This window comes from Pseudochaenichthys georgianus, chromosome 9, assembly GCF_902827115.2.
Source record: "Pseudochaenichthys georgianus chromosome 9, fPseGeo1.2, whole genome shotgun sequence".
In the NCBI taxonomy this organism is placed as follows: Eukaryota; Metazoa; Chordata; class Actinopteri; order Perciformes; family Channichthyidae; genus Pseudochaenichthys; species Pseudochaenichthys georgianus.
Window position 1 is genome coordinate 5760987 of NC_047511.1, and position 27473 is coordinate 5788459.

Sequence of the window (27473 nt, forward strand, 5' to 3'; positions counted from 1 at the left end):
TGTATAGATGTTCACAGACAGATTGTTCTAATGTCACGTCTCACCAAACAGGAAAAGCACAGACACCGTACATGTTTTAACCTCCGCTCTGATCATCAGGGTCCCAGAGACATGTGGAATACAAGACCCTGAAACATGCTCCATCTCTGTATCCATTCCAACCGTAGTGACTACACACTTGTTGTGTTAAGCCACTTGTATGGACACGTTGTGGTTTGATACAGACAGGCTTGGGGACTAACGGATTTCTTGTGACGACATTAGGTCATCAGGATTTTTTTTTTTAAAGTAACTGTATTCCCGTACAGGTGCATTACAAACAGATTGTACTGTTACATTTATTTAAAAACCGGGTTACAAGCAGGAATACATTTCAAAATAAAAATGCATGTATTATATGTAGACGTACTACTTGTTCTTTTTGATTTTCCCAAACCTGAATACAGAAAAGTACACAGTGACCTGAGACATGTCCTAAATCTGAGCCTGACTCCCGCACTTTGTACGCCTCCATGCATCCTAACCCCCCTCTGCATGTTTCCTTGGCTTACATCAGTTATAGTTCTATGAATGAGGCATACTTATTTCATCCACTTGAACACTTTTTAACCTGTATCTCATTTCTAATAGCACTAAATATTCTTTATAACTTTATTCTCACTCAGAGTTGTATTTATAGCTTGGAAATCAAAATAAAAGTGCAAATCAATTTGAAACACCCACATCAGTATTGATCACCGTTACAAGGTCTCAGTCTGTTTGAAAAGGTGATTCATCTTAGAGTGACTGTTTAACTGATTACACACATTCATGGTGACTTCAGATGTCACAGCCCTGTGTAGTTTCTCTGACCAACAGGGACCAGGTTGATATAATATATATCGTTTTGTATACGGTATATATATATATATACTATAATTTCATTAGTTTCCCGTCTGTGAACACAACGCTTGCACCATGGTCAATTATTTCCAAACAACACAACTGTTTACCTGAACAAGTAAACATCTTCTACATCCTGAGTCTTCTGTACGATGTGGAGTGGAGCAGGAATGAATCCAAAAACCCGGACGATGAGTCAGCATTTCACAACTGTGTTGGAAGCCAAGGACTGTGGTCAGAGGAGGCTAGTCAACCAGGCTTACACGTAAGCACACTCATTAGCCACCTTTAGCTTAGCTCGTGCAGTTTTTACTTAAAGTTTATTTCACCTCTGGCGATTGCATTTAAGCTTCAAAAATCATTAAGGTGGTGTTAATATGTTGAGTGTATCCTTCTGAACAAAACATGTACGTATCATAAGTGTGTGTTTGCCACAGGGCTGATTTCAGCAATTTTCCAAAATCCAAAGAAAACAATGTCATTGCTTTTGGTAGAGGTCGAGCCCCAGGATCGGCCGAGGAGAATATGTTATCATGCTCCATGTAAACCATTAGTGTCTCTTCGACATAGAAGCTATTGGAAATAGGAGATGGCTAAATGTGTGGACTTTGCATGTGGAGAGATTGAAACAAGTTAAAGGATTATATATCTTGAGTTGCCAGCACTGGGAACCTGGAAAGTGGAGTACCCAGCACATAGAAACGGCCGGATGCTAACTTCATACATTGGGTGATTAGCATAAGTTGCTTTAATTAGTATTAATCAGCATTATAGCCTGTTGACAATAGTTTAAAAAAAATGGCTTGGCCGATTTTGGATTGGTTTCGGGGGTTATTGAGGATGCTAAATCCATTTGTGACATTTGAAGGATCAACTCAAGAAGTGGCCATATTCTTCCTCTCGTGGGCTCATTTTTATCACCATGATGATGTTGTGACCATTGGATATAAAAAATGATCTCATCTACCCAAAATGCATCAAAATCCCCCACAGAGTACATAGATGGCCACTTTCTGGTAAGAACGGCCGTCGTTGATCCTGATGATGTCAGAAATGGAGCAGCGCGTTGGAAAAGCATGCACACGCCCTCGTGGTGGCCACACTGCTACAAACACCCATCCAGCATCAATTAGTGCTCCGTGAATATGAGTTAACGAGCAGCTCTGAGTGAGAGCAGCCACTCTTCACAGTGATGGCTGCTGCTGTTACTCACCCTGCTCCATCATCCTGACCAAAAAGAGAAAGAAAACTAATTGTTACATAATTGCTATATTACATTACATTGAGCTGAACATACAGGAATGGCGTTTGCATTGTGGACATCTTTTTTTAATAAAAACAACACCTCATGTCAAACTAGCCGCAACAGCTCTCACTCATTCTGCTTCAAAGTGTGTCCTTGCTGTGATTGTGCAGCATGTGTCATCACATTGACGGTCAAACATTGGTCGTGAAATGAAAACGAGTTTTTCTCTTTGGCTCCGTCTTGTCATTTCCATCATTTAACGATAACAATTCATCAAGCTTAGGATTCACTTTCAATGAGTTGTCCTCCCTGACCGCTAACAGTTCATACTTGTTCCTGTAAGTTGAGGAAATGTTTCTTTATGGGAGGACACACATCTTCAGAGTACACACACAAGGGATCTGTCTGTGTGTCTTTGGTGCGCACGTAACATAGTTCAAGAAGAACACTTGTAAGGAAAGGACCATCAAATAAAACAATGAGAACAAATATTTTAAGAAAACTAATAACATTAAAATAGAGCAACATTTACATGGAATACAGATGAAATATAGATATACCCGTACAAATCAAATAGAAAAAATAAACAAATATGTGCAGTATTGGTATGACAAGTCAAAAGCCAGGCAGATGGAGGACAGCTTTCTTTGGCTGTTCTTCCTGGGGTCCTCACACACACAACATACATACAACAAATGATCCACAAATGCTTTGTGTACAATGTGCACAGTCTGGAGGGTTGTGCAGGACTGGCAGTATTACAACGAACAAGATATTGTGTGCATTAATGTAAAGTAAACTTGTACATCAGGCTGATCGAATGGTTTTGAGAATAACTGGACCAGATATATTTATACCTCACTTTGACATCAGCGCAGCGCAGTGATACTGTGTGACTATTACATCTAAAAGCAAACCATTGTTTATATTGTAGTATTTCCTTAATGCCAAAACCGCACAAAAGGAAAAGGAGAGTTAAAGAGTCATTTTTATAATAAGCTACCAAGTAATCAGATTCATTTGTTTAGTTGTATGTGATTTTTTTGACATGTGCGTTTGTGTGTGTGAGAGAAAGAGAGAGAGAGAGAGAGAGCCCTTTTCAATAATGGAGAAGGTCTAATTATAATACAAAAGGAACCCCAACGCCATCGAGTTAGCAGACCAAACAATAAAGGCACAGAGAAATAACTGGTTTTGGATGGGATGATATACAGGGGTGTTTTGAGTTGAATTGGTTTAAATTAAATTCCACTCAGCATGAGCCGAAGAGGCTTAACAACCTGAGGTCTATTGAGGAGATGGAAACAGACATTTTAATATTAATCAATTAATAATTGTTTACGTCATTTGGAGCTGAGCGGGGACAACACAGAAAAGGCTTTATTCTATTTAAACCTACATTTATTACGGGCGCATTATGTCTGATGATTGACATCTGGCTGTGAATAATCCTTAGGTCAAAGTTGAAATCAAGTTTGGCTGGGTAGTCTATCAATGTTGTGTTTAAAGAAAATGACCAAATAACAAATCAAGTACATCAAACACTGACAAACCAAGTTAAGTTTGACTTAAAGGCCCCATGTCATTTCTACTGATCATAGTTCCATCGTTGAGGTCCACTAGAATAGATTTACATCGTTCAATGTTCCAAACTCACATTGGTTTCTCACAGCATCTGTGTACAGTCTGTGTATTCTCTCTGTCCTAAACGGCTTGTTGGAGCTCCTCCCCCTCCCTGTGAGCCCACTGTGCTCTGATTGGTCAGCTCGCCCACTCTGTTCTGATGAGTCCACCACCGTTACAGCGGAACATCAGTGTTTATGTGTTACAATGGCGTTTGTGAGCAACCAGGAAATGACACCAGTAATGACAAACAGGTGAGAATGCTGCGTGGGGTCTGGGTGCCGTGTGGGCGGGACGCTGCGGGGCTCGCTGCTCGAGGAGGGGACAGTGTGAGCTGGGTTACTGGTGTGGTTACCTGGTCGCTGCGTGGGGTCGGCGAGACAGAGAGACTCAGCGGAACTCTCTGTGTGTGTGTGTGTGTGTGTGTGTGTGTGTGTGTGTGTGTGTGTGTGTGTGTGTGTGTGTGTGTGTGTGTGTGTGTGTGTGTGTGTGTGTGTGTGTGTGTGTGTGTGTGTGAGTGTGTGTGTGTGTGTGTGTGTGTGTGTGTGTGTGTGTGTGTGTGTGTGTGTGTGTGTGTGTGTGTGTTAGGGGTGTAACGGTTCACAAACTCGCTACAGGGTGCACTTTGCGGGTTGTGACTCTGCAGACCGTTTACATGCAGAAAAAGCTTCATAACACAAGGGACGGGTCATAACCGGAAAAGCATGACATGGGACCTTTAACTTTAGCTATAAGCGACATTTAAAAATGCTGCATTGCTTTAAAAAACTTTCAAAATCATTCTAACACTGTATGATGCCTGGTTTTATTTTTGTTAAAATGTTAAGTACTATCGTACAATATATGTTGTTCTTAAGGTTTGCCATGTTATTGAATTTAAGCAATTGTTGGTGTATTGATCTTGTGTTTTATATAAAATTGTGATTTTAAACATTATTTAGGTAGATGCTTTAAATAAGCCTCTTCCTGCTCGTTTTGTCATGTTATCTTTTATGTGTATTATTAAAAATGAGCAAAACCATTAAAACCTTAAAATAAAAAGTATTTCTCATACAAAATAAGGCCTCTTCAAAGGTTGAACACTAACATATGCAGCATTAGACCAAATAAACAAGAACAATTCCAGAAAAAACTAGTTTTTCACGAAGCTGACAGAATACTCTGAGTTGTAATCTTCTACTGTCCTGAACACAACACAGAGCGGGCGATGTGTGGCGTTCAATGCGCAGCTAACAGAGCCGATCACTGCACACAATCAGCACTTTCAATATTTAAAATTGCACAAAATAAAATAAAATGCTGTCCTTGTTCTCCTGTAATGCTGAGTGTGTAACGCCGCTCCTCTGATCTGCTTGGTGCTATCCATGGCGTTTTGCAGCCGCGGCTGAGCTTCCATCTGACTTGTGATCAGATTAGAAAGTGGACTTAATCTCCGCTGCCCGCCCAGCGCCTTTTTCAATATTACTAATGTATATTCTATTGGCTGAATTTGACAGATGTCTAACCCTCGTCCATCCGACCCGCGTGACACTTTCACTGCTGTTCCAGCTCACTTATCTAAAGCCTGCGGCCGGAAACAGGTTGATACACGGGGCCATGTATTCGGGTCATAGCCTACTTTCCTCTCTCACAATATCTGAAGGCTGTGTTCAAATATAGGCCTACACTCAATTATACCGTTAACATTGCGAAAAAGAAAAAAAGCTGAATAGTATAAAATAGTATACAATAATTTATTTTAATGGTATGCTTGATTCTGGATGTTTACAGATTGCAAAACCTTTTATTTTAGTCATTACAATTTTTAAAGACACGTTGCTAAAATGCCACAATAACACCAACAAATGTCATCCCCTAGGTAATTCACTTCAGAAACACTTTTAACATCCCGATAGCAATGAATAAATTAAATGCTTTGACAATAAATATATACAAATATTTCATCTGTGGAAGCCGTGGCACTGTACAAAGCAAGACCAATAATGTGCCCCGGTCCGCGGCAGATAATTGGATGGCCTACCTGCCTGTCAGCCTTCCATCTCGTACACATTTATCTCGGGCCCTCATTGGTCATGTGCGCGTTCGAGGGGGTCTGTAAGGAAGTCTGAAGGAAGGGGCAGATTTTCTTCGGTTGTGTACTTTCAAATTCTAGCTTACTCGAGCTGGTTTCTCCATGCTTACCTACCCTACCTTTAAACATAATAATTGACTGTAAAACTAAAAAAGAAATAGTAGCCTACTACTGGTGATAGCCAACAAACGGGGCTGGCTCTTCCACATCAAACACAACAGCAGTTTAGCAAGAGAGATAAATGACAACATTTCTGTAACTCTGAGCCTGGATCCGTCAATGAGAAGCCGTCCTCCGTATATACTGTGTGAGAGCGGGAGACAGTCTGCAGTCTGTCCGCTGATGAAGAGCCTCCGGCGGCTCCTGCTCACCCTGCCAGCCGGGATCAGAATGACTGGAGGGAGGCTGTGTGACGGGCAGAGGCGAGCTGCTGTGAGCCGGGACGGTCACGTGGTGCCGGTAGCGTCACTGTGCATAGAGCTGCACTGACACCTGCTGGACAAACAATAGCACTGCAATATGAGCCAGGGTGCTGCCTTCAAGTGCTGCTCGGAAACACAAACTTTGGAGTTATAGGACCAGCAAGAAGGACTAACTTCAAAGTCAACTTTATTGTCAATCTCAAAATATGTTTGTACGCACAGAAAGATCGAAATACTGTTTCCCACAGTCCCGAGGTTTAAAATAAAAATGTAATTACAAATTAAACTAAGGGGGGATTAATTGGCAGAAATGGAATATAATCAGTGGTGACAGGTAACTAAGTACATTTACTCAAGTACTATACTTAAGTACCATTTTTGAGAGACTTGTACTTTACTTACTTTGCACTCCACTACAATTCAGAGGTAGCCTAAAGGTGTACTTTTACTCTACTGTGTAGCCTATGTATACCTTTAGTTACTTTGCAGATTTGGATTAATGATGTGAAATATAATCAACTCTTAAATCAGACTTTAGTTCCACCTTCACAAGCTACCCTGCAGTATACACAGTCATTCAAACTAGCTGCACCTTTACCAGCTTTGAGAACACTTTAATGCATCAATAAATATAATCAAAACATATCATATTATTCTGAAATTGGCCAATCTTCATAATGATGACAATACTTTTCTACTTTTACTTGAGTGACATGAATGCAGGACTTTTACTTGTAACAAAGTCTGGTACTTCCACTTTTACTGCAAGAGGTGAGTATTTCTCCCCGCTCTGATCGAAAGTGAAAGCAGGACAGAGGGCGCCACAGGGCTGGTGTGCTGTGTTCAGAGCAGACAGTCTGTGGTCAGAGACACGGTGCTGCTCGGTATGAAGGTAAGGAAACATATATTTATACACAGCTGAGCAGTTAGGGGGCTGAAATAGGAAAGCAAAACTCGTTTATAGTCGGTGAAAGGTTTGTTTTCAACCGTCTGGTAGTCATAGTGATAGTCACGGTGTTTGTCGTTGTTTTTTTTGTACAAATAGCCTACCAAGAAAATGGCGGCGAATGCCTCTCTTCATTTTCTTTAGTTTAAGACTATGCTTCTGTCGCAAAAGCAATCTTCTTTAGTTTTAAAGATTTCATTTCCTACTTAAAGGTGGGGTAGGTAATTCACTCCAGAAACACTTTTTGTTATATTCCATGGAATGCTCTTAAAGAGCAACTTGCAGGTTAGACACACCCATACTTGCCAACCTTGAGACCTCAGAAATCGACTGCGGTCAAGCCAGCCTCCACTCGGGAAATCCTAGTCAAGCCAGCCCACACTTGATATTGCGGTGCGCGAATATCCTATGCATTACGGTAGAATCCTGGAAACACTGCCTCTGTGTTTAGATGAGAATAAAACAAAAACTGTCCAGTATCAAATACTCATTTCACTTCAGGGTGATAGCAGGACATCCCATCGAGTCACTTAGAAAAAAATCAGGACATTCTGATATACAGTTTCAAAATAAAAGACCTTTGAAATCTTTATTGTATGAGCTATCATCCCTGTTTTTAGATGAGAATAAAACAAAAACTGTCCAGTATCAAAGACTCATCTCACTCCAGGGTGACAGCAGGACACCCCATCTAGTCACTTAGAAAAAAATCATGAAATTCTGATGTAGTTTCAAAATAAAAGACCTTTGAAGTCTCATATATGGACGGGAGGAAGGACAGATGAGTTCTGTACCGAGCGGTAGTGGTGCCGGCCGCGGGACCTTGGAGCCAAGTAGGCTGTCTGGTTCTGATAGCGATGGAGTAGCGCAGGGGTGGGGAACCTTTTTCCTCTCAAGGGCCATTTAAATTTGTTCAACATCCTCCGAGGGCCGTACAAATTATTGACCTCTGCTTAAAAAAAAAAAAATCACAGCCCATTTATTTCTTCTTTCTTTCATGCTGTGCAAAGAAAAAGCAACCTCTTAATCCAGATATTTTACCATCACTCACATATGCATGCACGTGCACGGTTGTGGCATTACCACCAAAACAGAAAGATGTGCAAATGTATTTAGTTTCCTATCCATGTGGACATGATTTAAGTTGGGGGGGGGGGGAACCTAACCTCCTCCTGGGAAGATTTTTTTTTAAATGTTGAAGTTAAAAGCATCAATCTGGTGCACTTTGAGAGCAACATTAAGAGATCTATGGATAATCTCTCAACACCCATATGAAACAGAACTGTAAGCATATTTACTTTTTCTTTATGGATATTTTACAAATCACTCCCCTTTCAAACTGTATTCTTGTTTATTAATAACAACTTTTTTTTACTGTCATATAGTATGTTATACCTGTTTACTTTATTCTCTTATTTTTTTATAACTATAATGATCATATAAAGATGTGCCTTTACCTCACTGGTTGTAGAAAAAGCTTCTTATATTCGTTAGCATAGCTAGCTAACCAGATGATAATAACAACACAGTTATTGACTGTATGATCAGTATGACAGATGAACAGATCGCCACTGGGCTTTCAACTAAAGACACAGCCACGCAAAAACTGCGGCATGTGTACGGCTCCTTATCTGAAGTGCCGCCACGTTCTGGTGCTCTCTGTCAGAACTGCACCCCTGTCAGACGAGACATATACCACGTGATGACACGTTAGGCTCGTGTTGTGTTCACGGACCCTGACCGTGGCCAGGAAAAACAGGCACTCGCTTGTTTAATTTTTTTGCGGTCTAGATTTCTATTCTTTTTTGCGTGTGTTTATAAATTACCTCGAGGGCCGTACCAAATTGTCTCGGGCCGTAGGTTCCCCACCCCTGGAGTAGCGGGAGAGGAAAAACAGACAGGAGGGACATTATCTGTTGGAGGAGATGGAGAGGACTAGGGGTGCAACAACTAATCGACTTAATCGATTACCAAATTAGTTGCCAACTAATTCAGTCGTCGATTCGTTGGTGACGTCATCACGTGTGTTTTACGTGCCGTTAAGCTCCAACGTTATCGGTCTTTTTATCGGTACTGGAGACATTTAAAAAATATCTGTCATGTATTGTTGCTACATAAGCATTATATCGCAGTCTTAGTGTCGCCAACTCGTTTCTAAAATGCAAAAAGACAACATTGCATGACATTAAGGATTTTGGGAGATGGCCCTGTGGCCATCTAAGCTAATTTACAGATGGCCCTGAGCCCAATAGAGATTGCCCTGAAAAATGCGCGCGGACAAAATGACGCACGAAGGGTTTGGGGGGCCTCCCCCTAGAACATTTAGATGTTTGCAGGTCTTAGATGCTGTCTGGTGCATTCTCTAGACTGAATTATAAGATGAACCACCACAATATTATATTGTACAATTTCAATTTTATTCTTCATTTCACTTGTTTGTGTTTGCTCGCTTGCATGCCCTGCATAGCTTTAAGAAATACTTAAGTTGTTGGTCAAGACACTTTCCATCTGATGAAGGCAAATGCCTTCCCAGATGGAAACAAGTAGAAAACATTACATTCAGTTATAACTGCCAAAACAAACATTATTTACACTATTATGGCCCCTGTTAAAAATGTTTGTAATGTTAACTACTGTAAGTTGGTCGAACGAATGCCTCCTCACCCGGAAGCTGACCGAGCAGTAGTCGAGAGGAGCCGAGCGCATCCGCGAACCACACAAAATGGCGACGTCAGAGTTCCCGTTAGCCAGCAAATCTAAATCTCTTCGGTCAAAATAATTTCCCTTTAGCGCATTTCAGTTGCGCCACTTATGTGACAGACAAGAAGAGTATGTGACAGACAAGAATAGTCAACTTTAATGTCTAACACTTAATGTGGAGAAAGAGATGTCCTGTATGGGTTGATTGTGCGTTGATCTGTTGGTAATGCTGCGCTATACTTTGTGGCCTCACCCAGTTGCATAGCGACACTTATTGTTTAGGTGTCTTTTAGGGATCGACCGATATGGCTTTTTCAAGGCCGATACCGATACCGATTATTAGTAATCAAGGAGACCGATAACCGATATTTGGAACCGATATACATTTGCAGTAAAAAAAAAAATCTTGGTGTCAAAATGTAGAATAACACAAACTCCAACACAACTTCTTTGAAATGCATTTAAGCATAGCCTATATTATGTTTAATTAACTTTTAAACATCTTACAACTGGTTTCCTCTCTGTGCCCTTTTCTTTAGTGCAGTCATCTGCAATGAGTTAGAGAGAGACAAGAAGTGGGGCTGCAGGCTGACATGTTTAACTAACAATAATGCTTAATTTATTATATCTGTCTATCTAGTATAACATCCCAATAAGCTGATAGCAACTGCAAAACACTAGTGCTAATGTTTTGCAAACTATTAAAAGTGAGGCTATTACAGTAGACCTAACGTTAGTCTAGTAGCCTCACTTCTAATATTTTGCTAAACATTTGCTAGATACATGTTGGCTAGCTAATGAGCTTCACATATCAACCTGAAAAACTGCGAGGCTCCACTCGCAGCCCCTCCCCCCCCCACCACAGTTACTCCGCTGCGAGACGCTGCACGCACCCCCAACTCTGACTGACTTCCCGCATCCCTGTGTAACTGGGAAACTGATAGAATTGGATCATAAGATCGTGGTGTTTTTGCAACTTCAGCATAGGGGATAGGGATGTTTATTGAACTTCGGTTTAACACATGCATGGCTCTGCCGCTCAGTGCTGCTGCTTGCTTCAGTCTGTGTCTGCGTTCTTTCGCACCTGCCTGTAATCTGAGAAGGTCCCGCCTCTCTGGCTGGCTCCCGCCCGGAAAATCTTCAGTAATAGCCTATCAGATAGCGCTGTGGGCGGGACATTGCTCGTGTACACAGAGTGGTGACTGCAGCCAGAGAAACGGCCGCATCAGAGCCAAAGTTTTATCGGCAATTTGATAAAAAAAAGGCCGATACCGATAATCGGTCAAATGCAGAATATCGGTCCCGATAATCGGCCAAGCCGATAATCGGTCGACCCCTAGTGTCTTTTAATAAGCAGGTCGTCATATCATTAGCTAGAACTAGCTGGATCTGATCGATATGGACATAAACGCGAGTGAAGTCTAATCTGACGGGAGAGAGAGATCAGCTGCTGCTGACGAGTCGACACGCAGCTCTGCATGATCACATGCAGCGGTGAGCGGACAAAATACACACTTCAGGTTAGAATATCACACGTAGCTATTTTAATTACCTCTCAAACTACCTAAACTAGTTATAGATAAGTTTAGTTTCACTGTCGGGTCACTCATTACTGGATCCGCGAGCTGCATGAGACTGGCATAATAGATTGCCCGATCGGGCAACCAGCAGGTGAGGCTTCATTGCCCGGGCCGGCTAAACGGATTGGTTGTACTTTTTACAGTATTACGGCTTCTACAGATGACATTTTTGTATGGATTTTTTGTCAAAGCACTTAAGATATTCATTGCTATCGGGATGTTAAGAGCATTCCATGGAATATAACAAAAAGTGTATCTCGAGCCGGTTTCTGAAACTTACCTACCCCACCTTTAATAAATGAATAACAGTTAGATCTGCTATCAGAGGCTACTCAGTTGTATGAACTTTTTCCACGTTAGAGGTTTTGATTCATGGAGCCAGTGGAGGTACTGCAGCTGATAATTGCTTTCAATAAATGGTTTTATTATATTTATCTGTTGTTAACAGATTCAAAAACCCTAGCCACAGCAGGGATAAATGTTAGTAACTAATCATGTCGGAAACAGTTTCCAATTATCTGGATCTTATAAGGAGTCCTGTATGAACTAAACAAAAGATGGAGATGCAGCTCCTGCACAGATACAATTCATTATTTTTAGGAATTTATGCACATTCTAAGTTAATGTGATGAAGGACTGAAAGTCAGTGCAAATGTCTTTAATAATAAATATCTTCCCTGGAATAAATCACAGCTAAAAAATAAATACATGTTTTTTTCAAACATTGCTATCATGCCTAACTTCAACTGTCGTATTTTGTAGCAGATCATCACAGACCTCACTGTCCAGATTGACGTAACTTATTGCAAAGACCCCAGAAGAATAAAGAAGATTCTTCAACCGTACAAGCATGAGAAGAAAGCTCACGGCTACATCGTGAGAGGAACCTTCGAGGAGGTAGACCAACTTATGGAAAAACTGTCAGACGTGATGAACCCAACCTCTCCCGTCACAAGGGGACAGATCAAACCTGTGGATGTATCCGGGGTAGTCATGGCCTACATTAAGCAAAAATGTGATGGAGAGCTTAAGAAAATTGAAGGGAATACTTTCCACATTGAACCATTGCACGATAAAGCCAGCAGCACAGAACAGGTGACCTTCAGATCACACCAGGGATCCTCAGAACCTGTTCGTGCTGACTTTGTCCGGCAGAGGTTCATCACGTTCTACCAGAGAACGGCCTCCGACCTGCAGGTCACATCTGTCTCTGTGAGTCCGCACCACCTCAGAGACCTGCAAAGGACATTTCCACGTCTGCTTTTTGAACCCACAACAACAAGCCCCAGCAGACCTGAAGTAACAGTGACCGGGCCTTTTCTGCACATTGCTCAGTTGAAAAAGTTCCTTTCACAAAAAACACCAAGCCCGAGCAAGAGTCCAGAGAACAAAGGTCCTGCAGACCTTCCAAGCAGCAGAACCCCAAGTCCTTCATCTACACTCAGCAAGGACCCTGAAGTAGAAGCATGTCCAATCTGTATGGAAGCAATCGAAAACACAGAGAAAGAGACTCTGCGCTGCAAACACTCGTTCTGCAGAGACTGTCTGAAGAGAGCTTTTGACTACAAGCCTGTCTGCCCGACGTGTGGAGCGTTGTACGGCACTTTGACCGGGACACAGCCGGATGGAGGCAGCATGGATATCACCAAAAGCTCTTCGTCTTTGCCTGGTTACCAGAAGTATGGAACAATAACGATCAATTATTACATCCCAAGTGGCATCCAAAAGGTAAGACAACAGACTCAACACTGAATAATAAAACATGGGAATGGACTTTTGTTTTACTTTAGCCATGTTGCTTCCATTGCACGACAAAATGCAGTTCAGGTCCATTTCGGAATCGCTTAAGAAACACAAACTAACTAACCAATTGAGGCCCAAGTAGAACAGGAACCAGCAAGTTTATCAAATAGAATGGTATATGCCAGCTGATAGCTTTAGCAAGGCATTCCCTGCCATTAAGACTGCCTGACAGCAAGGTAATGTGGTACAAATATTCTAAATGTATACATTTACGTTTTTCTTTCTTTATGTAACGTCTGTCTTTTGAGCAACATGGTGCAAGAATAGATATTTTTGTGATTAAGACACTTAGTGTCAGACTGCAATTCACACACAACACTGTCTGAACCCTCGTATTAAATTCACATTTTGCACCTGTTGGTTCAAATTGACTTGAGACATAATTGTGGTATTAAAGAAATATATAAAAATGAAAAATAACATAAGTCCCTAATATATATTTTCTTTATCTTAATTCCTAACAACATTTGAAGCATTTATGATTAATGTTTGCAAAGTCTCTCTGCTAGATCACTTTTAACAATGGAAGTTTCATTCGTTTTTTGTGATAGTTATAATTTATGTCAAAATCCACATCCAAAATAATAAAGACTTGGAATGCATATTCTTGCTTATCCAGCAATATAACACTATTTTCTTTCTTTGACGTTTATTATTTTGAACTTATTTAGAACATTATGTTATTATAATCAAAGCCGTAAATAAAATATGTTGTAACAATGCTTTTTGGCAACAAATCGTTGGAAAGCCTTTTTTCTTACCTTTCCAATGGTACCACATTTGTGAGGAACAAGCATTTGTGGGATGAGCAGCAGAGCTGAGTATGTCGGGTGCGCCCATGACAAATGGGACAAATCTCCTCTACCAATGCCAAACAGCAGCCACTCTCCGGTCTCGTATTGCTGCCTGGAACCTGATAGAGATTTATAGGGACAACTGGTCCGCTTTCCAAATCTCCGCGCGTCCCTAACAAGCTGGTTATCATACAGGAAGGAATCCAGAACATACAAGTATCCGTTAAAAACAATAATCTATTTTAATGGTAATATAACAATGCAATACAATCTATACATTACCATACAAAACCATATCATATCATATGCGTAATGTCAGGAGTATGCCTACTCCTGGCCCTTGTTCACAGGCTGCCACGACCTTCCGGTCCGGGCGGCGCGAGAAGAGAGAGACAGAACAAAAAGCTGAATAGGCTTTCATACCAAGAGAAACAGGAAGGGGTGGAGTTTACTCAGCCTCCACACACCCCCCCCCCCCCCCCACACATTCCAGAGACCTCAGATGTGTCTTAAAGGATATTTAAGATAACACAAATATTTCATCTCTCATATCTCCAACTTCTGGTTACACAAAATACAAAGTAATTAAACCCACACATATACTATTCAAGATATGTAGACTTCCCTGAAACATGACATGCTAGAGATATTAAGCAGAATATACTCTTCCCCCACCTAGCACCCTGTCATGCAGGCCTACACCTCCCCCACAGGGCAATAAAACCCTGTTTACTCTAAACAGCCCTTTTTTAGAGCCATTTTAGTCCTCACCTTTATGAAAGGATAAAACAGAGAAATCAATATAAAACACAAACACAAGTATTGTTTGAACAGTATTCACTTAACTGCTACTATTGATAATTACCAGAGAAACTCAAGGGACCTCTTTTAATATCTGGAAATTGCAACAAGACTTTCTGCCATTTCAAATGTAACACACTTCTTAAATATCAGATGCTGCAAACCTCAACATGTGGAGGAACATTATGTTCAGAGCACTGGAACCTCAACATGTGGAGGAACATTATGTTCAGAGCACTGGAACCCCAACATGTGGAGGAACATTATGTTCAGAGCACTGGAACCTCAACATGTGGAGCAACATTATGTTCAGAGCACTGGAACCTCAACACGTGGAGGAACATTATGTTCAGAGCACTGGAACCTCAACATGTGGAGGAACATTATGTTCAGAGCACTGGAACCTCAACATGTGGAGGAACATTATGTTCAGAGCACTGGAACCTCAACATGTGGAGGAACATTATGTTCAGAGCACTGGAACCTCAACATGTGGAGGAACATTATGTTCAGAGCACTGGAACCTCAACATGTGGAGGAACATTATGTTCAGAGCACTGGAACCTAACATGTGGAGGAACATTATGTTCAGAGCACTGGAACCTCAACATGTGGAGCAACATTATGTTCAGAGCACTGGAACCTCAACACGTGGAGGAACATTATGTTCAGAGCACTGGAACCTCAACATGTGGAGGAACATTATGTTCAGAGCACTGGAACCTCAACACGTGGAGGAACATTATGTTCAGAGCACTGGAACCTCAACACGTGGAGGAACATTATGTTCAGAGCACTGGAACCTCAACATGTGGAGGAACATTATGTTCAGAGCACTGGAACCTCAACATGTGGAGGAACATTATGTTCAGAGCACTGGAACCTCAACATGTGGAGGAACATTATGTTCAGAGCACTGGAACCTCAACATGTGGAGGAACATTATGTTCAGAGCACTGGAACCTCAACATCTGGAGGAACATTATGTTCAGAGCACTGGAACCTCAACATGTGGAGGAACATTATGTCCAGAGCACTGGAACCCCAACATGTGGAGGAACATTATGTTCAGAGCACTGGAATCTCAACATGTGGAGGAACATTATGTACAGAGCACTGGAACCTCAACATGTGGAGGAACATTATGTTCAGAGCACTGGAATCTCAACATGTGGAGGAACATTATGTACAGAGCACTGGAACCTCAACATGTGGAGGAACATTATGTTCAGAGCACTGGAACCTCAACATGTGGAGCAACATTATGTTCAGAGCACTGGAACCTCAACATGTGGAGGAACATTATGTTCAGAGCACTGGAACCTCAACACGTGGAGGAACATTATGTTCAGAGCACTGGAACCTCAACATGTGGAGGAACATTATGTTCAGAGCACTGGAACCTAACATGTGGAGGAACATTATGTTCAGAGCACTGGAACCTCAACATGTGGAGGAACATTATGTTCAGAGCACTGGAACCTCAACATGTGGAGGAACATTATGTTCAGAGCACTGGAACCTCTACATGTGGAGGAACATTATGTCCAGAGCACTGGAACCCCAACATGTGGAGGAACATTATGTTCAGAGCACTGGAATCTCAACATGTGGAGGAACATTATGTTCAGAGCACTGGAATCTCAACATGTGGAGGAACATTATGTTCAGAGCACTGGAACCTCAACATGTGGAGGAATATTATGTTCAGAGCACTGGAACCTCAACATGTGGAGGAACATTATGTTCAGAGCACTGGAACCTCAACATGTGGAGGAACATTATGTTTAGAGCACTGGAACCTCAACATGTGGAGGAACATTATGTTCAGAGCACTGGAACCTCAACATGTGGAGGAACATTATGTTCAGAGCACTGGAACCTCAACATGTGGAGGAACATTATGTTCAGAGCACTGGAACCTCAACATGTGGAGCAACATTATGTTCAGAGCACTGGAACCTCAACACGTGGACTCTCGGTTCGGGCCGGCCACATTTCGCTATCCACTGCCTCCGAATGTACTTCTTATGCTTACCTTTTGGCAACAGATGGAACTGAGCATTCTGTGGATTGTTCCTATCAGAATTGTGGCAATATTTCGCGATACAGTGAGGCATATTTGAAGAGAGAAACTACAGTAAATAACATGGAGATCAACGTGTCTTCGAAAACCAAACGCATGGATTACGTCACGTCCGGGAAATGGCGGCGCCACAGTGTTGATGTTATTTCGGTATATAATCAGTTTAAAATCACTGATAATGTCATCGGATTAAAAAAAAAAAGAGAGAGACTGGCAGAGACTGGTCTGTTTTATCGGATGATAATTTTAAAAAAATGAGTGTCATGAGCATACCATTCCTTTAAATAATCTGTGGAGTCTCAGCTTTAATCGGATATATTGTATGTGCAGTTTCGATAAGTAATAAGGGTATCTTTATTTTGAATTCTGTGCTAAAGTGCGTTAGCATTTTTTTTTGTAATGAATAAAACCGCACGTCCCTGCGGTGTGAATACCGCGCATGCGAATACCGTGGTTATCGCCATGACACGGTATATCGTTCAGCCCTAATCAGACTTCAATCATCCAATCCAACAAACAACACCAAACTAGAGTCAGCAGCAAAAAAAGCTGTTTGGCAGAGGAGATTTGTCACATTTTTCATGGGCGCAACCCACATACTCAGCTCTGCTGCTCATCCCACAAATGCTTGTTCCTATGGAAAGGTAAGAAAACAGGCTTTCCAACGGTATAAGATGTATTGCCAAAAAGCATTGTTACAACATAGGGGTGCAACAACTAATCGACTTAATCGATTACAATCGATGACCAAATTAGTTGCCAACTAATTCAGTCGTCGATTCGTTGGTGACGTCATCACGTGTGTTTTACGTGCCGTTAAAGGGGAAAGGAAACACCAATTACAGTTATAATATTCCGGTAGTTTATTCATTTTACAATGGATATTGATCGTAATATTTATTGTATATGATATTACTCGCCAAAAGAAAATTAATTATCCGCCGGCCGGGTGGGGAATTCCGGGACCATGCCGCCGCCATTAGGGGAGTCCCAAATGGTGACGTCACTGGCTGTGTTTTCGCTCCACCTGAAGTCAACACAACGTAGCAGATATGGCAGCGATGGAGGAATTTTGCAATGAGATCGACGTTTTGAACGATGAATTTGACTATTCGTCGGGAGATGACATTGATGTGGAAGCATCTACAGTTACCAGGCATCCCATGGCCTATGCTTATGAACCGATTCGGTCGAATAGAGTGGCATACGATCCGGAATAAAAAAATTAAAAAAACACAATGCTAACAGTGAGCCTCTGAATTAGCCCCGAGCGAAAATGCTAACCTATTACTGCACCGATAGCTCCCTTATTACTTATCCTAGCCGCACATCCAACACATCGTTTATGATCGCAAGGAGACACAGAATCTAACGGTGCCCACCTCAACACTGAAAGATACAAACTCGCGAGGTTATCCACAAAAACGTACATCAAAACAAGTGGCGCTAGGTACTAACATACGCCAGGCTAACGGCTTACCTTCCTCATTGTCTGGTCTAAACTGGTCTTCAATGGCATTACAACGATAAAAACGATGATGTAGTTAATCCATAGGTTAATATCCAATGGGGCTGTGTCCCCTTTGAAATGTTCTGATAATCTATAAGCAATACAACTGCAATTCCGTTATCTGCTGTCCGCTCTGGGTCCTGCAATACCATCCATTGATAGCAATACTAGCCTTTTTAGGGCTGTTTTCGACAGATGAGCGTGTGTATGCCAGTTTAATTAGTTGAGCTATAGAACACCCCCAATTCTCTATTGTGCGTCATAATAATAGCTACCATTTAGTTTGGACGCGATTGCATTAATTAATAAGGTCACACTGTGTCAGTAAATACATGTGTGAGCTAGTAATCTGGTAGTGCTGCAATATTTACCTCTCTCTCGGCAGCTGAAGCAACTCGTTTGGTGGCTCAAACTTCACGTTTGTTGACACTGTCATTGTCTTGCGCGGCCGACGTGCTGGGACGGTCGGTGTTCCCGACTGCATACGTTGAGAAATCGAATATTGTGGGAACAGATCCTGGCTTCAAATCCAATGTTTTGTATTGAACCAGGCATCCAGACTGGACTTTGAGCAGCTTCTCATCCTTTAGTGGCAGCCTATGGAAATGTACTTCTTCCTTCTTTGTATAAAATCCATTTGTGCAGCCTGGGGCAATACAATAAACTCCTGACGACGACCGTTTTCTTGTAATGTAAACTACTGGTGCATTGCACGCCATGTTGTTTGTTATTGAGCTTTGGCCCAGGAAGCCAGTCAGTGACGTCACTGGAAAAGTCCCGGAGCAATGGAAGCGCCCATGGTCATTAGGCACGTATTTCAAAAAGTAAATTCGCGTATCTCGATCGTTTACATTAGAAATAGACTAGATAAATACATTTCCTAATGGTAATATTGTCGCATGGAAAGCAGTTTGAAAAGTGTTTCCATTTCCCTTTAAGCTCCAACGTTATCGGTATTTTTATCGGTACTGGAGACATTTAAAACATTTCTCATATTTATCATTGCTACATAAACATGATATCGCAGTCTTAGTGTCGCCAACTCCGTTTCTAATATGCAATAAAAACAAAATGCGTCTATGATGTATTTTCGATCTTTCCAATCCAGACGAGAGATCTCCCCTGTCTGTGTGCGAGGGGGCGGGGCAGTTTATACACGCGGCTACTACATGCATGCAACACACACACGGCGGAGAGAATATAAGCACTCCAATGTGTGGTTAAATGTTACCCGTCTTGAAGTGGACAATGCTAGTTACCAAAAGTGCAATAAGAGTTTAGCATGTAAGGGCGGTAACACGAGCAATTTGTCTAAACATTTTGCAAAAGTGCTCCACATTCAGACGGAGGAATGCACCGGGTTCCACTGTCTTACTAGTAGCTCTGTAGCCCCAGTTAACTCAATGATACAAACATGGGTTAAAGATTAGAGGTAACTGAGTTATTTATTTTGTTAAAGTTTCAGCTATTCTGTTTACAATTCTGTCATCACATTATTTAATACGATTTGTTAAAACATTGTCGTTTCTTTTGATGTGAAATATTATTTATTTTATTTAAATAAAAAGCAATGTTAATTTTGTTCACAATTTGTTTTGCTAATTTACCTTGTTTTTTTTCAAAAGAACTGATAAGAGTACAGTGTTTCCCCTAGGATGGAGTCATAGCAGTGGTGCTAAGGCACGTGGGCCCAGCATAATGTGAGCGTGGAGCGCGTGGAATTTTTAGTGCGTGTGAAGTGCGCCCCGCCAATTTGTTTCTATGTGTCTGCCAGCACAAGAAAGGCTCTTGAGGCCTAGTAGGACGGCACATCCTCTAGGGGGGTCCGGGGGTATGCCCCGCCCCCGAGAAGATTTTTTTGTTGTTGAACATTTTAAAGTAAAATGCTTTAATCTGGTGCACTGAGCACACAATTGATAGAGACCAGGGGCCTGTACTACGAAGCCGGTTCAACATAACCTGGATATGTTTGAGTTAGCCGGTTGGCCTAATCCAAAACAAAGCCGCTCTCGCTAAACGGTCCTACGACGCGGGTTATCAAGTGGATCGCTTAAGCCAGCCGTGTCCTATCTAGTTAGGTGCGCGTTCACATGAAAGGGGTGGTATCTGGAGCATTCGACCAATCACAAACATGGAGAAGCATACTGACAGCGCAGCGCGTCATACTTCCTGAATGAAAAGTCAACTATAATATTAGACATATGAAGAAGTTAAACTTTAAACATCCATGACTTAAACACTTTATCCAGGATCAAAGCCACATAGCTGCACCTGCAAGGTGAATACAGCTGGTAACAGAACAAGTGTTTGAATGCCTACATTAACAGGTTTATGATATCACTGCCCCGTCTAAAACACGATCTGACTTTAATTACATTTAACTCGAGTGTTTCGTCAACTTAATGTGTTGCTTAAAATAATACTTCTGCATTCAGTATGTGACACTGTGAGTGTTGCACGGCCAGATACGGCTCAGCTGACTCAGATAAGGAGATATATGATACATTATGAAGTGATATGAATGATAATGGGACACATTGACGTCTGCACTCACAGTGCCGCGGACTGTAGGCTACGTAATGTTACTTTGATCCGGTTACTTATGTTGTGGCAGATATTTAATTAAGCTTTCTTAACGCTAATGTTATAATAGTCAGATTGCTCTGAAGATGGGAGGTGATATTCTATTCATTTTCACGTTCACTCAGTCGGTGATATTTGCCGGCCGTCTTTCCTGCAACGGCAGTTTTCTGTATTTCCTTTCTCCTGTAATATGACTTGATCGCTTTAAACTCCGCACACTGAGCTCTGATTGGTCAGCAGGCGGTGCTTTCACTGAGTTGATCTCTTAGCCTGCAACCTAACCTGGTTAGCCGCTCAGCATAAGTTAACATGGAGATCTAGCCCGCTAAAAAGATAACCAGCGTCGTAGGACCGGAAACCCAGAGTTTTCCCTGAAGTTAGCTCGCTAAGCGAAAATCCTGCTTCGTAGTACAGGCCTCTGATCTAGGGGATACAACTCTAAAACACCCATATGAAAAAGATCGGTTTACATTTTAATAATCAAATAAGTATATGAACATAACCAATAACCTACCATAGCCAATAACAAATAAATGTAACTTATTTTATTTTTGTTGTTCATTCATATCTTATTTTACCTAATTAACATATTTTTGTATCTCTCCAACTTTAAACAATATTTTTGGTTTACTGTCCTATAGTATACATTGGAATGATTTCAAACCTGTTTTTATTCATCCTAATAATTATAAAGGAGTGCCTTGGAAATATTTGTTTACATAATTTGTGGTCAAAACGTTTGAGACCCACTGAGATAACTTAGACTGAAATGAACTATCTAAACACTCAGAGTCCTTTACCTCACTGAGCCTCTCAGTCTGACAGGAGAGCTCTCCTCCACCCTGGTTGTAGAAACATCTACTTCTTATATCCGTTAGCGCAGCTAGCACCAGATTCTAATAACAACAGCGCCGGTACTGGTGCCCCCTCTCTCTCCCTCGCTTCCACGCTCGCACTTTGGCTGTGAGCTGCGGGCGCCAGATAAGCCAACATCCCCTACTTTCATCACTTACAGCGCCCATCGTACAGGGCACATGAAAAGTGTAAACGGGATGAAAAGGGTGTTACATTTACTTAATTATGAATGTTGTTACATCAAGGCCAAAAATTAGGATGAGCGCCAACGGTCAAAAATGTTTTTTCCCCTCCCAGAGCTATCAGCGCAGCACCTCCACAGATCTGGTGCCCTAGGCGACCGCCTATGTCGCCTATGCCAAAAATCGGCCCTGCCTAGTACATACAGTGGCAATGTCTCAAGATTTAGCAAAAATACACCTTTATTGAACATACAGTAACACAATACTACAAATCCACATAACAAACAATCAAAAATGAAACTTATTATTTTAATAAAAAAAAAACTAACCCTTTAATTATTTTTTTTGGGTACCTGGCTGGCGCCCCCTAGCAGCGGCGCGAATATTTCAGCAGCGGCGCTGCGCCGCCACTATTTGTATATAGGGGAAACACTGAGAGTACCGTTAAAAGACCGGATCAATAAGCGGTATCGATAAAAGTAGGAGTACCGTTAAAACCTTAACGATACCCATCCCTACTTGACAATGCAAAAAAGTTATCTTTTATCTGATCTGCTATCCTTGGTTTAAAATGTTGGACAGATTTTTTATTTATCTTTCAGCAGAAAGTTTAATAAAATATGTATTTTTGAATCAAGTATTCATCTGTATTGTCTTCATTGTTAGTTTCCACATGCCTAAAACAACCTCAAGCTAAATCTAAAAGTTGATGGCTAAATAAGAGCGTTTGAGAAATTGTGCAAGGCATAATCCGAATAGTCGATGAATCGTTTCATTAATCAATAGATGAATCGATTATCAAATTAGTTGTTTGTTGCAGCCCAATTACAACATAGAAATCATCTACCAAACACAAATTGCCTTACGTGTGTTAAGTTTAGATAAATAAACACCACCAGGCGTGCGGACGCCTGCGGTCAGAAGCTTTCTCAACCACCTTGTAGTCTTCCCCATGTCAGACTGGTGAAGCGTCATTTTAAGCTCTTAGACCTGCGCACTAGAGTCTGCTTTACTGCATGAAACTCAGTCGTAAACAATCATAAAAATAAACCTTGCGCAGTCCAGAAACAAACAGAGATACAAAAACGGTTGAATTATACCTCAAAGAATATGCAACTGTCTCACCAAACATACATATCTACCATAATGATAATACACCTATGGCTCTCACCACCTGGCTGAGCAGGAGACCTGAGCTGTGTTTCTGTGTGTGTGCAGGAGGAGCACCCCCACCCCGGGCAGCCGTACGAGGGGGCGTCCCGGACGGCCTACCTCCCAGACTCTTCAGAGGGCAGGGGGGTCCTGAAGCTGCTGACGAGGGCCTTCCGTCAGAAACTCATCTTCACTGTGGGCCACTCCACCACCAGCGGACGGAACAACATCGTCACCTGGAACGATATTCACCACAAAACATCCACACATGGGGGACCAACTCAGTAAGGACTCTTTTTTCACAACATATTTTATTGACAGACGTGTAAAGTAAATCTTCTCAAGTACTGTGCTTAACTACAATTTTGAGGTACTTGTACTTTATTTGAGTATTTCACAGTTTTGCTACATTGCCCCACTACAATACAGATGTAAATGGTGTACTTTTACTCCATTACATGGATTTAATACCTTTAGTTACTTTACAGGGTACTTGTGGGTCATCTGTTTTTCAGACTCTCTAAATAACCCTAACCCATCGCCGCAAAATAGGATTAATGTTTGCTATTTTGAGGAATGAAAAAGTTAATATGGAGGAACCAGCTACCCGCTATTAAAAAGTGGCGACAGATAACCCACAAGTACCGTTTACAGATCTGGATTAATGATGTGAAATATAAGCAACTCTTAAATCAGACTTCAGTTACACCTGGAGTAAATACCCTGCAGAATACTACTGTAGTATATTGTACTGCTATAATTACCTCTCATGTGATGGCACAACCTGATTTCTTTCACTTTACAATGAATCATTAATTCCTATGAATGTATAGCATGAGTACCTTCTGACACTGACATCCAGTACAGATGTCTCGTATGATTTCCCAGGAGGCACAGCAACCGTAAACCTGATATTCTTGACATGAAGTCCCTGAATGTGTGTTCTTGTGTTTGCAGCTATGGATACCCAGACCCTGAGTATCTCAGCCGAGTCCGAGATGAACTGAAAGTCAAGGGAATTGAATGAGACCCATTAAGGTTGGTCAACAAATACATGTGGAGATCAGACTCCATATTAAAGTGACCAAGTAGGAAGGATTACTGCAGAGCACGACAAACAGAAGGGATACCTGATGTCATTGTATTGTAATTACCAATCAACCATGGCTTAAACTGTCTTTATTACTGACTTTATTTCTAATGTGTGTTTTGATTATTGGATGTTTTTTCGATTTTGTTTCAATTATGTTGGACATTGTAGACTTTACTCCCTGATATGTCTCCAGAAGCGGTCATTTCCATTTTCACCGTAGGCTCTGAATGAGTGCAGTATAACACAGTTCAACACACAGCTGTCACTTCAGTGTTGTGTAGAGTTTTAAAAAGACTGACGTTTTTATTCTGCGTCTCAATTTATCAGACAAATAGGATTAAACCTCAACTGTGTAAGACATTATTATAGGGCTCGGAGCAAAGGACCTATTGAAATTGCTCTGTTTATTTTTTCTTATTTTATTTGTTTCCTAGAAGTAAATAGCCTTTTTCAAGACCATAACGTTTACTGATTTATTTATTTGTTCACAATCTTGTCAGGACTGGTGAAACATTTTATATTTAGGGGGGGTCGCGTTCTCGGACCGTCAGCATAAAGCTCTATAGCAGGGGTGCCCAACCAGTCGGGAGATTCCCAGTCGATCGCGAGATGTGTCTAAAAATAGAACAACAATATTCAGTTTTATCCTTAATGTCCTATAACATAATCTTCCTGTGCCAGAATAATGCACTTGAACGCATCAAAGCTTTGTGATTGGCCAGCGTGACCCCATGTGTCGGGGCGTGACTTGTGGGCAGTGGGCACTAGTTCGCTGACGTTGTCCGTGTCAACAGCAGTGACAGTCCGCACACACACAAGACCGCAATGGCAGAAGCAAAAAAGCCCCAAATATATAATTGTCACTCCGAGTGGGAGGATGATTATTTTTGTATCTATTCTATTCAAAGTCGATCTGTCTCATCTGCAATGCGAGCGTGGCTTTATCGAAGAAGGGTCATTTAGGAGCGGCATTTCAAAACAGTGCACAAACGCTACGAGACGGAATTCCCTCCTAATTCTGCCCCACGCTCCAAAAGGGGAGGGGCCTGAAAGGACAGCTAAATGCACAGCAGTCCATTTTCACCAGGCGCAACAACAAGAGCAAGGCTGCTCCAGAGCATCTTATCGTGTCAGTCACGTTCTTGCGAAACACATGAAGTCTTTCAAAGACGGCGAAGTTATGAAAGAAGCTTTCCTGGAGGCTGCCGACGTGCTTTTGGGGGGACAGTAAAAATAACAGAAGCATTTCAACAGGTTTCTGATATAATAAAACTCAAGTTAGATACCGTTATTAATCAGCTGTAAGTTTTAGTTTGTTTGAACTTATTCATTATAATTATTGTACAAAATGGTATAAGAATGCAAACATTAAGATCTGTTCTGTTTAAATTGATTATAGTCTATCAATTCAGGTTAAGAAACTAGTGTTGCTTGCATCCTATTTTAAATGCATTTCTTTGTATACTCTAATAAAATGCAACAAAAAAAGGGTTTGATTCTATTAATGTTGTCTCTTATTGCACTTTGGCAGCAGATTCCTGCGTAGCTTCAGGTCTGAGTTGTCTTATTAGTAAGCCTCATTTATACTTTTGGAGCAACACTATTTTTATATAATGGCAAAGAAAGGGTTCAGAGTATTTTCTTTTTTCCCTGTGTCACATGTGGCAGCACTGTTCAATGTTTCTTGAAAACATTACCCACTGTAGTGACGTGTTAATAAACTCCAACTCTGTATCAACAACACTGTTGTGTAACTTCAGTTACATACTTGTATGTGTGTCGATTAGAAAGAGGAAAGATAAAGGATCTGCAGTATTTTATGAAGTATTAATCGTACAAAGGTCAGTTTTATACAAGTAGAAGTGTGTATTTACCTGGTAGTAGGCTGTCAGTAATGGCTCTAGTTCATTTTGGACTAAAGTCCCCCAGCTGTTTGGTACGTGAGAAATATATCTGAGTGAAACCAAAGGGAGATTCACAGACAAGAGTCCACACAGGAGACAAACCATTCGGCTGTGATGTTTGTGGGGAAATATTTAAACAGCAGGGAAGAGACACATGAAGGTTTGTTTGTTGTGAAATATTATCTAGGTATTACATGGGTAAATGTGTATATAAGAACCACAACCTTTCTTATTAGGCACTTTCACACTGGAGTACTTTTCCCAGTATAGTACCGATAGTTCTTGAAATGTTGGAATTAGAACTTAGTTCATGAGAAGCTTTTCACCCCCTTTTCCGTCCCTGCTAGAGAGCAAGTACTTTCATGGGAGAAAAAGGTTCCCATTTCTGATTGGCTGGGCGGATTGCAAACCACGCCCCGTAAAACTCGGAAAAGTTTTGTGAAGCCGCCATTGTATTTGCTGGCATTAGCATTATTAGCATTAGCCCAGCACACCAATGGAGAGAGACTAACTTATGGCAACACAAAAGAAAACATGGGAGCGGTGGAGATGAGGAGGTGTCTGCGTTCTGGCGATTCACTCGGTAAAGCTTCAGTAGAAGCTTCGGTCACTTGTTGATTTGGGTGGTCACACGTCACAGAACTTCTGTGACGTGTGACCACCCAAATCTGTGACAGAAACCAGGAAGTAAACAATGGAAAAAGATAAATGTCCAACGAGGCGTTCTGGGGCAGCATAGACAGGTCTTCTCTGTGTTAGAGTTTTACTCGCTACAGGGTGTACTTTGAGGGTTGTGACTCAGCAGACCGTCTACATGCAGAACAACCTTCATAACACAAGGGGACGGGTGATAACCAGAAAAGCATGACATGGGACCTTTAAGAGGAACACACTTATGAACAACCGCTCTCTTTGCCTGGTGTAAGAGCCACAGTAGATCCCGAAACATTTGTGTCTGATTAATTTAACAAATTGACCGTTACATTTATAAATGTATTATCTCAGATGTATTAGTGCAGCTAGAAAATAAATGAAGTTACAGTCTTCAGGTGTGTGTTCTTTAACACTTTTAAATGATTTCTCAAACTTTACAAATATGGAATTAAATAATTATCTATTAAGTGTTATATCTGTAAATGACTTGGAGAAGTACCAGAGTGTAGGAATACTCTGTTACAGTAAAAGTCCTGCATTCAAAAATGTTCCTCAAGTGAAAGTAGAAAAGTATCAGCATCAAAAT

General features: G+C 41.3%; 1 protein-coding gene across 1 annotated transcript; it reads left to right on the forward strand.

The window, feature by feature from the left end:
- Window positions 1–1073: 1073 nt before the first annotated feature.
- On the forward strand, window positions 1074–26070 carry LOC117452163 (E3 ubiquitin-protein ligase DTX3L). Its single transcript, XM_034090641.2, has 5 exons — window positions 1074–1147; window positions 7046–7136; window positions 12233–13198; window positions 23303–23520; window positions 24194–26070. The coding sequence occupies exons 1-5, from the start codon at window positions 1074–1076 to the stop codon at window positions 24261–24263; spliced, it is 1419 nt and encodes a 472-aa protein (XP_033946532.1). The 3' UTR covers window positions 24264–26070.
- Window positions 26071–27473: the final 1403 nt, after the last annotated feature.